This window comes from Aotus nancymaae, unplaced genomic scaffold (assembly GCF_030222135.1).
Source record: "Aotus nancymaae isolate 86718 unplaced genomic scaffold, 86718_ANA_hifiasm-v0.15.2.pri h1tg000053l, whole genome shotgun sequence".
NCBI classification, from domain to species: Eukaryota; Metazoa; Chordata; class Mammalia; order Primates; family Aotidae; genus Aotus; species Aotus nancymaae.
In genome coordinates this window covers 16,186,784-16,197,581 of record NW_026988467.1, presented here as the reverse complement: position 1 = coordinate 16,197,581, position 10,798 = coordinate 16,186,784, and the positions used below count along the sequence as shown (strand labels likewise).

Genomic DNA, 10,798 nt, shown 5'->3' with positions numbered 1-10,798 from the left:
ACCATTTACTCAGTTGTATTTTTATTATTATTATTTTGAGACGGAGTCTGGCTCTGTCACCTAGCTGGAGTGTAGTGGCTGATCTCAGCTCACTGCAACCTCCACCTCCCAGATTCAAGCAATTCTGTCTCAGCCTCTCAGGTGGCTGGGGCTACAGGTGCGCACCACCACTCCTGGCTAAGTTTTGTATTTTTAGTAGAGACGGGGTTTCACCATGTTGGCCAGGCTGCTCTTGAACTCCTGACCTTGTGATCCACCTGCCTTGGCCTCCCAAAGTGCTGGGATTACAAGTGCAAGCCACCGTGCCCGGCCTGTTAACTCAGTTGTCTGGAGTTGACAGGACAGGCCTGAGTCCAGCAGGCGGCAGCTGTGGCCCCTGGGGTGAGCAGGCAGAATGAGGTAGGTGGCGGGAGGGGCAGCTGCAGTCTCCTGGGTCTCCGCTGCAGCCCCTGCCTCTAGGCTTCAGGGTCTACCTGAAGGTGTGTTCCGAGCGGGGATGGTTCCATCCCTGGAGGATCCAGAGGCCGCCACAGGCTGACGCAGGGCCGCAGCACCGTCACTGTCCACACCTCTCCCTGCCCGGTGTGGCATCCGATGGTCCCTGTTCTCCTGTGCTCAGCTTGGCTCTGGTCAGCTGGGGAGGAGGAGGGGCTCGAGCTCTGAGGCCGGGGTGCTGCGCCTGTACACCAGGAACTGGATGGAGATCTGGGGGGGCCGCTGTTAAGGCCAAGCTGAGCGGAGACTGGGTTGGACCTAACCCCGGGGGCCTTCGACTCCCTGGAGCTGCCTCCCTCACCCTCCCTCCCGCCCCCACGCTGCAAGTGGGAAGGGCCAGCCTTGAACTCCCAGCCTCTGCCTTAGCTGTGCTCTCCACTCAGAACGCCTACCCAGCTCCTCAAGCCCTAGCCAAGCTCCCTGTCTCCAAGCCCGGCACTGCCTTCTCCCTCCCGTGGGCAGCCTCCCTTGACCTCGGCCCAGGATCTTATCCTCTCACCCTGTGGCATCCTGGGTGCTGACCACGTGGCTGGGCCATTTTGGGGCACAAGAGCCTAAACTTTCACCTCTCACTGCACCCAGCAGGGGACTTAACAAATATCAAACAAACGCCATGTTTACTTTCTCTCAGATGAGGCCCAAATAACGCTCTGTCCAGCCATTCAGCAAATGCTTCCTGAGCCCTCACTGACCATGGGTCCTATGGGGAAGTGTTTCCAGATGCCTCGTCTTACACAGTATCTCGATGAGACAGCAGCTGTTGACTGAAGTAAAGACACACCAGCACAGAGAAGTTGATGGCATGCCATGTGTCCCACAGCTAGGAGGCAAGGGAGGAGCCAGGACTTGAACCCAGGTTTGTCTGACCAACTCACACTCCAGCTCTCATCTGCACGGCCTGGAACACTCCTCTCCTGCCTTTGCCTGACTAACTTCTTCTCTGTCAGGTCACAGGTTACATGACCCTTACAAAGGTCTCTGCTGCCCTCTAAGCAGGAAAGCCCCTAGCTAGATGCTCTTGTCATTTCTCTGCAGCTTGGTGCTGCTGCAATGAAGTCATTCATTGATAACAGCGTGCTGGCCACTCTGCCTCCCCCTGGGCTGTGAGCAATGAGGCACTCATGGCTGTTCTTGCTCATTTATGGCTCCAGGGTCTGGCTGGGTGCCCGGAACAGAGGAGGGGTGCACGACTGGATGAACGGATGGAGGGATGAACAGATAGAGGGAGGGAGGGAGGGAAGACAGGTGAAGGGACGGATGGATGGATGGAGGGATGGATGGATGGATGAATGGATGAACAGCTAACAGATGGAGAGATGGAGGCAGGGATGAAGGGAGGGATGGGTGGATGGAGGGAAAGATGGATGGATAAATGGAGGAATGATGGATAGATGGATGGATGGATGAATGGAGGAGGGAGGAATGGACAGATGGAGGGAGGGAGGAAGGCAGGTTTTAAAGGGAGGGATGGGTGGATGAGTGGAGGGATGGAGGGATGGGTAGATGGAGGAGGGGAGGCAGGGATGAAGGGAGGGATGGGTGGATAGATGCAGAAGAGACAGATGGAAGGAGGGAGGAGAGGGATGAATGCTGAAGCTGAGTGCAGGCAGGAGCTCCCTGGCCTGAAGTGTGGCCCTGAAGGATACGATGGTGTCGAGCAGCAGGACACCCAAGCTGCCCACAAGCCAGGGCAGGTGGTGCAGCAGGTAGCTGCCCTCGCTCTGGCCCTCCTCCGGGTTTTTCAGCAGCACGCTCAGCCCGTACAGCGTGTTCCCCAGCATCACCAGCGCGAACAGTGAGTAGGAGATCCCCTGGGTGGACTTCCGGAGGAACTGGGGCAGGAGGGGGTCAGGTCAGAGACCTCAAACAGGCCTCTTGTTACTCTGGATTATAACTGTCCACATGTCCACCTGCCCCACCACAGAGCACCTGCTCTGAGCTGATCTTTCACTGGGTGCCCAGCGTCTGACATGGGCCCGACACACAGAAGGTCCTCATCTGGCACTCCTCCCACCAACAGACGAGCCCTTCCACGCCCCTGCCCAGGTCTGCAGGAGACCGTGGCTGTGCCAGGCCTGCTGGCCCCATTCTACCCCGGCAGGCCTCCCCTCCCCAGCTCCCCAGCTTCTCCTCTCCCCTTGGGCCTCCAAGCTCAGCCCCTCACCTTCCCCTGACCTCCCACTTCCCCAAGACACACTTGGGTCTCTTGGTAGCCTGGCTGGCAGGCCATGCCACACCCGTTTTCCAGAAGCAGAAATGGAGGCTCGGAGATTGGATTAACTTGCCAAGCCCAGACTTTCTGAACCAAGGCTCCTATGCTGTGTACCCAGAGGGCCAGGGCAGCCAGGCCGGCTCTCCTCCACTTGGCCCCACCCAGCCCCTGCTGGAGGCTCACGTTGGTGCGGATCTGAGGCAGCCGGGAGAGTAGGTACAACACGCTGGAGACCGAGCCGATGACGAAGCCAATGATTTCCTGCCGAGTGAAGGGCTGTGGGGCAGAAGGGGGCACTTGGTGCCTCGTAGGGGCCAGAGGGGCAGAGAAATCCCTCCTCAGAGGGTGACCCCCACCCCACTTAACGCCCACGAGGCTGCGGAGGGGAGAGCCCTGGGGATGAGCCAGCCACGCCCTCGCCTCACCTTGCTGCCTGGCTCCACGGACAGGAGCGCCCGCCCCCGGAAGGTTTCCCTTGGGGCAGCCACGGGCCCAGTGGCGCTCAGCAACGGTGTGGCACACGCCGTCCCCATGAGGAACAACAGCACAGAGTTGATGGGGGCAGACACTGCACACGAGGCAGGAGGGAAGCTGAGGTTAGATGGCTGAGTGGCACAGACAGACTGGGGGCTGAGTCCTGGCCTTGCCTCTCAGAGGCTGTGTGACCTTGGGTAAGTGACCTAACCTCTCTGAGCTTTCATTCTTCATCTGTCAAATGGATACAACAGTGCTCTTCTAGAGTTATAAAGGTGAAATGCTGAGGGCAGGGGAGTCAGGAGGGGGTTATACGAAGCAGAAATGCTGATGAGACACAACTCCCTCCCCAAGTGCCTCCCCGGGTCCGGGTCCATATGGCCTCAGCTGACCTTGTCTCCCGCTCCTCCTGAAGGCTGGGACCGAGGCAGCCTGGGTGACTTGTCCTCGTTTCCCCAGCTCCAAGCCCAGGGCTGGACACAGAGGAGGAGCTGGAGCTGGGTCTGCTGAATGAGGCCTTGGGCGAACGGAACCGGCCTGTGGTCGGGGCCAGGATTCGCTCACTGCCCTCAAGCCTCTATCTTGGCCAGTTAAGGCTCAGGCTCTTAGATAAGGCCCGGGGAAGCCTTTCCGAGGTTTGGGTTATCACCCAGCCATGGGAAACCTGCTTCCTCCCACACTCCAGGCGCCCTCCCCCCAGCCCCTCAGGCTGCTGGTAGAGCACCTGACAGAGGGCAGCCCCCGTACTCACACAGAGAGGGGCGTTTCCTGAACTTGTAGTAAAAGTACAGCGTCAGCATCACCAGGTCTGCCAAGACGTAATACACCGCCGTGTAGGTCTGTAAGACACGGGGGTCCCGGGCGTTGGCGCAGTCCCAGGGTCTGAGACCACGCTCCAGCAGCCCTCTGCCACATCCCAGCTGGGTGACCCTGACCAAGTCATTTCACCTCTCTGCGCTTCTGTTTCCTTATCTGGCAAGGAAGAGCTCACAGTTCCCACCTGGCAGAATGACAAATCAGGTGGGCAAAGGCCCAGCAAAGGATCTAGCCCAGCAAGTGCCATTGAACGGGCGGTCAGCGCTAGCAGTCAGGACGAAACAGGACTCCATGGCAAAGTGATGGCTCTGGTTTGGCCTGACACCAAGGCAGTTAGAACTTTTTGGTCCCACTTGGGAAGACAATGCCGTCCTGACTGGGAGCCCCAGCTCTGCCTGTGCACAGGAGTGGGATGGCATCTGGGCCTCCCACGAAAAAACTCTCTTTCTCCTCAAGGGGCCCACGCTCTGAAAGCTTAGTCAGCATTCTAGCACCCTGGAGGTGGAAGACCTGGCAATGTTCCTGTTAGATGTGTTCATATTGCAGATGGGGAAACTGAGGCCCAGAGAAGAGCAGTGACCTGCCCACAGTCACAGTTTGGCAGACAGAAGGCGTGGAGCCCTCACAAGATGGAATGATGGGTCAGGGTTCTGGAGACCAGGCAGGGCAAAGAGCCTGGCATCTCCTCGGGCAACCCTGCAGGGTGAGGCAGGGTTAGGGTTAGTGCCACCTTCCCGGGGACTGACCCACCTGCAGGGGCAGCTGGTCAGCAAGGAAGGAGCCGATGAGGTTGCAAGAGTCTCCGCCGATCCAGCCCAGGAGGAACCACAGGGACAGTGCCTGGTCCATGTTGCCCGTCTTGTAGGCTTTGATGAACTGGCTGTGGAAGAGGAAGAGGAAGGGACGCATGCTCAGGCCGCCTTACAGGGGACACTGCCCAGAGGAGACAACCACGGGAGGGTGAGGCTGAGATGGAAAGAAGGCGGCCTGGGGGCCCATCCTCTCCATGGGCGGGATCCTCGGGAGTCTTCTGAACCCTTTGGAGGATTCCCCTGGGGAATCCCTTCTAAGCCAAGGGCTCTACGGCTGTGTATCTTTCCAGAAAAAGCCCAGCCTTACTCAGATTCTCCTCCACCACACCCTGGGGTCTCCAGTGGGGATCTGGGGCTTATGTAGGATTCTGAAGTTTTGTGTTGGGCCCTGAGAACCACTGCAGAGAACCCTGGATCCCTTCTATGATGTGGGAAGGTGCTGGAAAGGGACATGCAGGCCAAAGGCCTTGGCATGCCGGGTCTCCAGGAGCAGCTGCAGCCAAGACAGGCAGAACCCCAGCCCAGTTCTCTTTAGAGGGCAACAGAAAAGGGTGGGGCTGAGGTGCCTGGAGCTCCACTATCAGTCACGGGCTTCTGGTCCCCTGGCTGCTTTCCCAAAAGTCCCTGGTGCTAGGACCCTCTTAGGACTTCTGGCCAGATGCGGGTATGAGGCCAAAGCTGGTGGTGGCAAGGAGGCCCAGGGCAATTCTGAGCCTTCTGCATGTGTGCTGACTCATTCTGTCCTCAGGGCACCCGTGCTGTGCAGTCTACCACGATGACCTCCTCACTGGGCATGGAGGAAGTGGTGCCATGCAGCTCGGATTCAACCCCTACCTGAGCCTCCACTCTTGCTCTTAACCACTATACATACCGCCATTTACCGTTCCCATTTCTTTTTAACCACCTGCATGCATGAAGGAAAACAGACAAAACATAAGAAACTAAACGTGGCCAGACATGGCGGCTCACACCTGCAATCCCAGCACTTTGGGAGGCCGAGGCGGGTGGATCATTTGAGACCAGAAGTTCAAGACCAGCCTGGCCAACATGGTGAAACCCCATCTCTACAAAAATACAAAAATCAGCCAGGCGTGGTGGCACTCGCCTGTAGTCCCAGCTACGCAGGAGGCTGAGGGATGAGAATTTCTTGAACCCAGGAGGTGGAGGTTGCAGTGAGCCAAGATCACACCACAGCACTCCAGCCTGGGCAACAGACTGAGACTCTGTCTCAAAAAAGAAAAGAAAAAGAAAGAAACTAACTAACTAAATGGCAGCTCATCCCACCCATCATCCAAGTCAGAAACTAAGATATGGCATTGGCTGGGGTCTTCCCATGGCCAGGCCCTCCACCCACCTCACTCAATCTCCTAACCATGCCTCCCTCCTTTCGGATCCATCCTCCCTTTCAGGAATCTTTCTAAAACCCCCGTCTCAGCCAGGAGCAGTGGCTCATGCCTATAATCCCAACACCTGGGAGGCTGGGCGTGGTACCTCACACTTGTAATCCCAATACTTCAGGAGGCTGAGACAGGAGGTTCACTTGAGCCTAGAAGTTTAAGAGTAGCCTGAGCAACACAGCAAGACACTGTCTCTACCAAAAAAAAAAAAACTAGCCAAGCCTGGTGGTGGGCAACTGTGGTCCCAGCTACTCAGGTTGAGGTGGGAGGATCACTTGAGTCCAAGAGGTTGAGGCTACAGTGAGCTATGACTGCACCACTGCACTCCAGCCTGAATGACACAGTCAGACCCTGTTTGAAAAAAACAACAACAAAAACTGTCTTTAATAACAAACAAAAAACTAAAACCCCAGTGTCACCAAAAACTGCCAGAGCCTTCCAGTGCCCTTCGATAAGGACCCACATCCTCCGAGCGGGCCCTTGCAAGGCCCCAGGCTCGCTGCCCCTGGATGGCTCTCCATTCCTCCCTGCTCTGGTCTCAGAAGCCCCACACACGCCTCCTTGGGCCCAGATGCCTCTGCGTCTCTTTCACATCTCAGGAAACGTCAGTTCCTCCTCTGAGCCTCCCCTGACGTGAGTTCCACTGGCATCTTCTCCTTCCTCCTTCATAACACTTGATATCCTTGTCCCTCCCAGACTCACTCAAGTTTCTTGAGGACAGGGGAGTAGCATAGGCTCAGCACTGAGAAGGCCCTTAATCAGGGTTTATCCCATGGGCCTTACAGTAAAGCTGCTCCTCAGATGGTATTATTCAGCTTGTCTTCATCAATTGCAGGAAAATGATTCTGTCCCACTCAGGAGAGACTGAGGCCTGGGGAAGGCCAGGGGGCAGCCACCCTCCCTCCATCACTTAGGGCTCTCTCCCAGGCCTCCAATCCCCTCCCGGTTTAATCAACCAGCCCAGGCAGAAAGGGGGAGCAGCAGCCAGCTCCTCAGACAGTCCTGAGGAAGCTCTCAGCCCTGGACAGGAAGCCCTCAGTCACATATACCTGTCCAGTCTGCCTGGTGAGGGCCTCTCCAATCCTCCCTATCATCAATGCTTGCTGGACGCTTCCACAGTCTCCAACGTGGCCCCCTGCCTCTACTCTCTCTCTGTCACTCTGGTCCTTCCTCCCCATCATTCCCAGATTATCTTTTCAAGGGTACCAGAATAGAAGCTCTGGAAAGGCAAGGACAGTGTCTGTTTGGCTTACTGGCACCCAACCCAACATGCACCTGGAACAAGGGAATTCAGTAAAAACATCAAGCTCTGATAGCGTGCCTGGAGAAAGCAAGGGGGAAGGACACTCTTTTCAACACCTGGTGCTGGGACAACTGGATATCCACACGTGCAGTAGCTCATGCCTATAATCCCAGCACTTTTGGAGGCTGAGGTGGGTAGATCACCTGAGGTCAGGAGTTCGAGACCAGCCTGGCCAACATGGTGAAAACCCATCTTTACTAAAAATATAAAAAGCTTCTGGGCATGGTAACACAGGCTTGTAATCTCAGCTACTCAGGAGGCTGAGGCAGGAGAATCACTTGAGGCCAAGAGGTGGAGGTTGCAGTGAGCTGAGATCACACCACTGCACTCCAGCCTGAATAACAGAACAAGACTCTGTCTTAAAAAAAAAAAAAAAAAAAAGGAGGTTGGACTCCTATTTCACCTCATTTACAAACTATAATACAAAACGGATCAAACACCTAAATGCAACGAGATGCTGGGCACAATGGCTCATGCTGCTAATCCCAACCCTTTGGAGGCCAAGGCAGAAGGATTGCTTAAACCTAGGAGTCTGAGACCAGCCTGGAAAATATAGTGAGACCCTGTCACTAAAAAAAAAAAAAAAAAAAAAATTAGCCAGGTGTGTTGGTGCACATCTGTGGTCCCAGCTACTCAAGAGGCTGAGGTGGGAGGACCGCTTAAGCTACGAAGGTCAAGATTAAAATGAGCTATGTGATCACGCTACTGCATTCCAGCCTGGGGAACAGAGCAAGACCATGTTTCAAAAAGAGATAAGGGTAAATCTTTATTATCTGTATTTGCCTATGGTTTCTTAGCTATGAGGCCAAAACCACAAGATACAAAGAGAAAAAATAGATAAACTGGACATCATCAAAATTTAAAACTTTTATGCTTCAAATGACACCATCAAGAAAGTGAAAAGCACACCAGGCAAGGTGGCTCAGGCCTGTAATCCCAGCACTTTGGGAGGCTGACGTGAGTGGATCACCTGAGATCAGGAGTTCGAGACCAGCCTGGCTAACATGGTGAAACCCCGTTTCTACTAAAAATACAAAAATTAGCTGGGCGTGGTGGCAGGCGCCTGTAGTCCCAGCTCCTCAGGAGTCTGAGGAAGGAGAATCACTTGAACCCAGGAGGCAGAGGTTGCAGTGAGCTGAGACTGTGCCACTGCCCTCCAGCCTTGGCAACAGAGTGAGATTTGGTCTCAAAAAAAAAAAAAAGGAAGCCAGTCTGGACACGGTGGCTCATGCCTGTAATCCCAGCACTTTGGGAGGCCAAGGTGGGCAGGTCACAAGGTCAATAAATTGAGACCATCTTGGCCAATATGGTAAAAACCCATCTCAACATACAAAAATTATCTGGGCATGGTGGTGCACACCTGTAGTCTCAGCTACCAGGGAGGCTGAGGCAGGAGAATCCCTTGAACCTGGGAGGCGGAGGCTGCAGTGAGCCGAGATTGCACCACTGCACTCCAGCCTGGCGACAGAGCAAGACTCTGTCTCCAAAAAAAAAAAAAACGCCAGGCACAGTGGCTCACGCCTATAATCCCAGCACTTTGGGAGGCCGAGGCGGGTGGATCACGAGGTCAAGAGATCGAGACCATCCTGGTCAACATGGTGAAACCTGTCTCTGCTAAAAAATACAAAAATTAGCTGGGCATGGTGGTGCGCGCCTGTAGTCCCAGCTACTCGGGAGGCTGAGGCAGGAGAATTGCTTGAACCCAGGAGGCGGAGGTTGCGGTGAGCCGAGATCACGCCACTGCACTCCAGCTTGGGTAACAAGAGCGAAACTCCGTCTCAAAAAAAAAAAAAAAAGGGAAAAGACAACTCACAAAATATTTGCAAATCACGTATCAGATGCAATGTTATATCCAGTATATAGAAAGAACATTTACAAAGCAACAATAAAAAGACAGATGATCCAGCTGGAAAGTGGACAAAGGATCTGAAGGGACCTTTCTCCAGGGAAGGTACACAGATGGCTGGTAAGCACATGAAAACCTGTTCCACTTCATCACCCATCGGGGTGAGGCACATCAAAAGCACAATGAGATACTACTTCACACCCACTGGGAGGGCTACAGTAACAAAAGACCGGCTAGCCAGGGACACTGTCTTACCCCCGTAATCCCAGGATTTTGGGAGGCCAAGGTGGGCAGGTCACCTGAGGTCAAGGGTTTGAGACCAGCCTGGCCAACATGATGAAACCCTATCTCTACTAAAAATACAAAAATTAGACAGGCATGGTGGTGCACACCTGTAATCCCAGATTCTTGGGAGGCTAAGGCAGGAGAATCGCTTGAACTCAGGAGGCGAAGGTTGCAGTGAGCTGAGCTGAGGTTGTGTCACTGCACTCCAGCCTGGGCAACAGAGTGAGACTCCATTTAAAAAAAAGACGAGGTGCAGTGGCTCACACATGTAATCCCAGCAGTTTGGGAGGCCGACGCGGGCAGATCGCCTGAGGTCAGGAGTTTGAGACCAGCTTGGCCAATATGGTGAAAGTGCCTCTCTATTAAAAATACAAAAATTAGCTGGAGGTGGACTTTTTTTTTTGAGATGGAGTCTCGTTCTTGTCCCCCATGCTGGAGTATAGTGGTATGACCTTGGCTCACTGCAGACTCCATCTCCCAGGTTCAAGTGATTTCCCCGCCTCAGCCTCCCAAGTAGCTGGGATTATAGGTGTGCACCACCATAGCCAGTTAATTTTTGTATTTTTAGTAGAGACAGGGTTTCACCATGTTGGCCAGGCTGGTTGCGACCTCCTGACCTCAGGCGATCTGCCCACCTGGGCCTCCCAAAGTGCTGGGATTACAGGTGTGAGCCACTGCGGCCAGGAAAAAAAAATGAATGTGCGTGGCAACATTAATCATAATAGCTGAAAAACAGTAACAACGCAATGTCTATCAATGGTTCCAGATAACAAAATGTGATATACACAGAGTAAAACAGTATTCAGCCACAAAAAGGGATGAAGTACTGATCTGATACCTGCTATGACACAGATGAATCTTGAAGACACTATGTTAAGTGAAAGAAGCCAGTCACAGAAGTCCTGTATGATTCCATTTATATGAATCATGAAATGTCCAGAATAGGCAAATCAATAGAGACAGAAAGCAGACCAGTGGCTGCCAGGGACTGAGAGGTTTCAGGAGAAATGAAGAGACTGCTGATGGGGATGGTGTTCACTTGGGCTAATGAAAATGTGCTCAAATTAGTTGTGGTGGCAGTTATACAACTCTGTGGCTATACTAAAACCAATGACTTGTACATTGAATGGGTTAATTGCATGAGATGTGAATTCCCTC

General features: G+C 54.0%; 1 protein-coding gene across 6 annotated transcripts in view; it reads right to left on the bottom strand.

The window, feature by feature from the left end:
- SLC66A1 (solute carrier family 66 member 1) overlaps positions 1 to 10,798 on the bottom strand; it is an 18,184-nt gene continuing 7,386 nt past the window's right edge. For all 6 annotated transcript variants that reach the window (XM_064363369.1, XM_064363372.1, XM_064363371.1 and 3 more), the window contains 6 exons: positions 4,748 to 4,877; positions 3,933 to 4,020; positions 3,133 to 3,275; positions 2,891 to 2,983; positions 2,142 to 2,327; positions 1 to 705 (listed from right to left, as the gene is read on the bottom strand). In XM_064363369.1, coding sequence (XP_064219439.1) covers positions 631 to 705; positions 2,142 to 2,327; positions 2,891 to 2,983; positions 3,133 to 3,275; positions 3,933 to 4,020; positions 4,748 to 4,877 — 715 coding nt within the window. In that variant the 3' untranslated portion in view covers positions 1 to 630. The remainder of the gene's footprint in view (positions 706 to 2,141; positions 2,328 to 2,890; positions 2,984 to 3,132; positions 3,276 to 3,932; positions 4,021 to 4,747; positions 4,878 to 10,798) is intronic.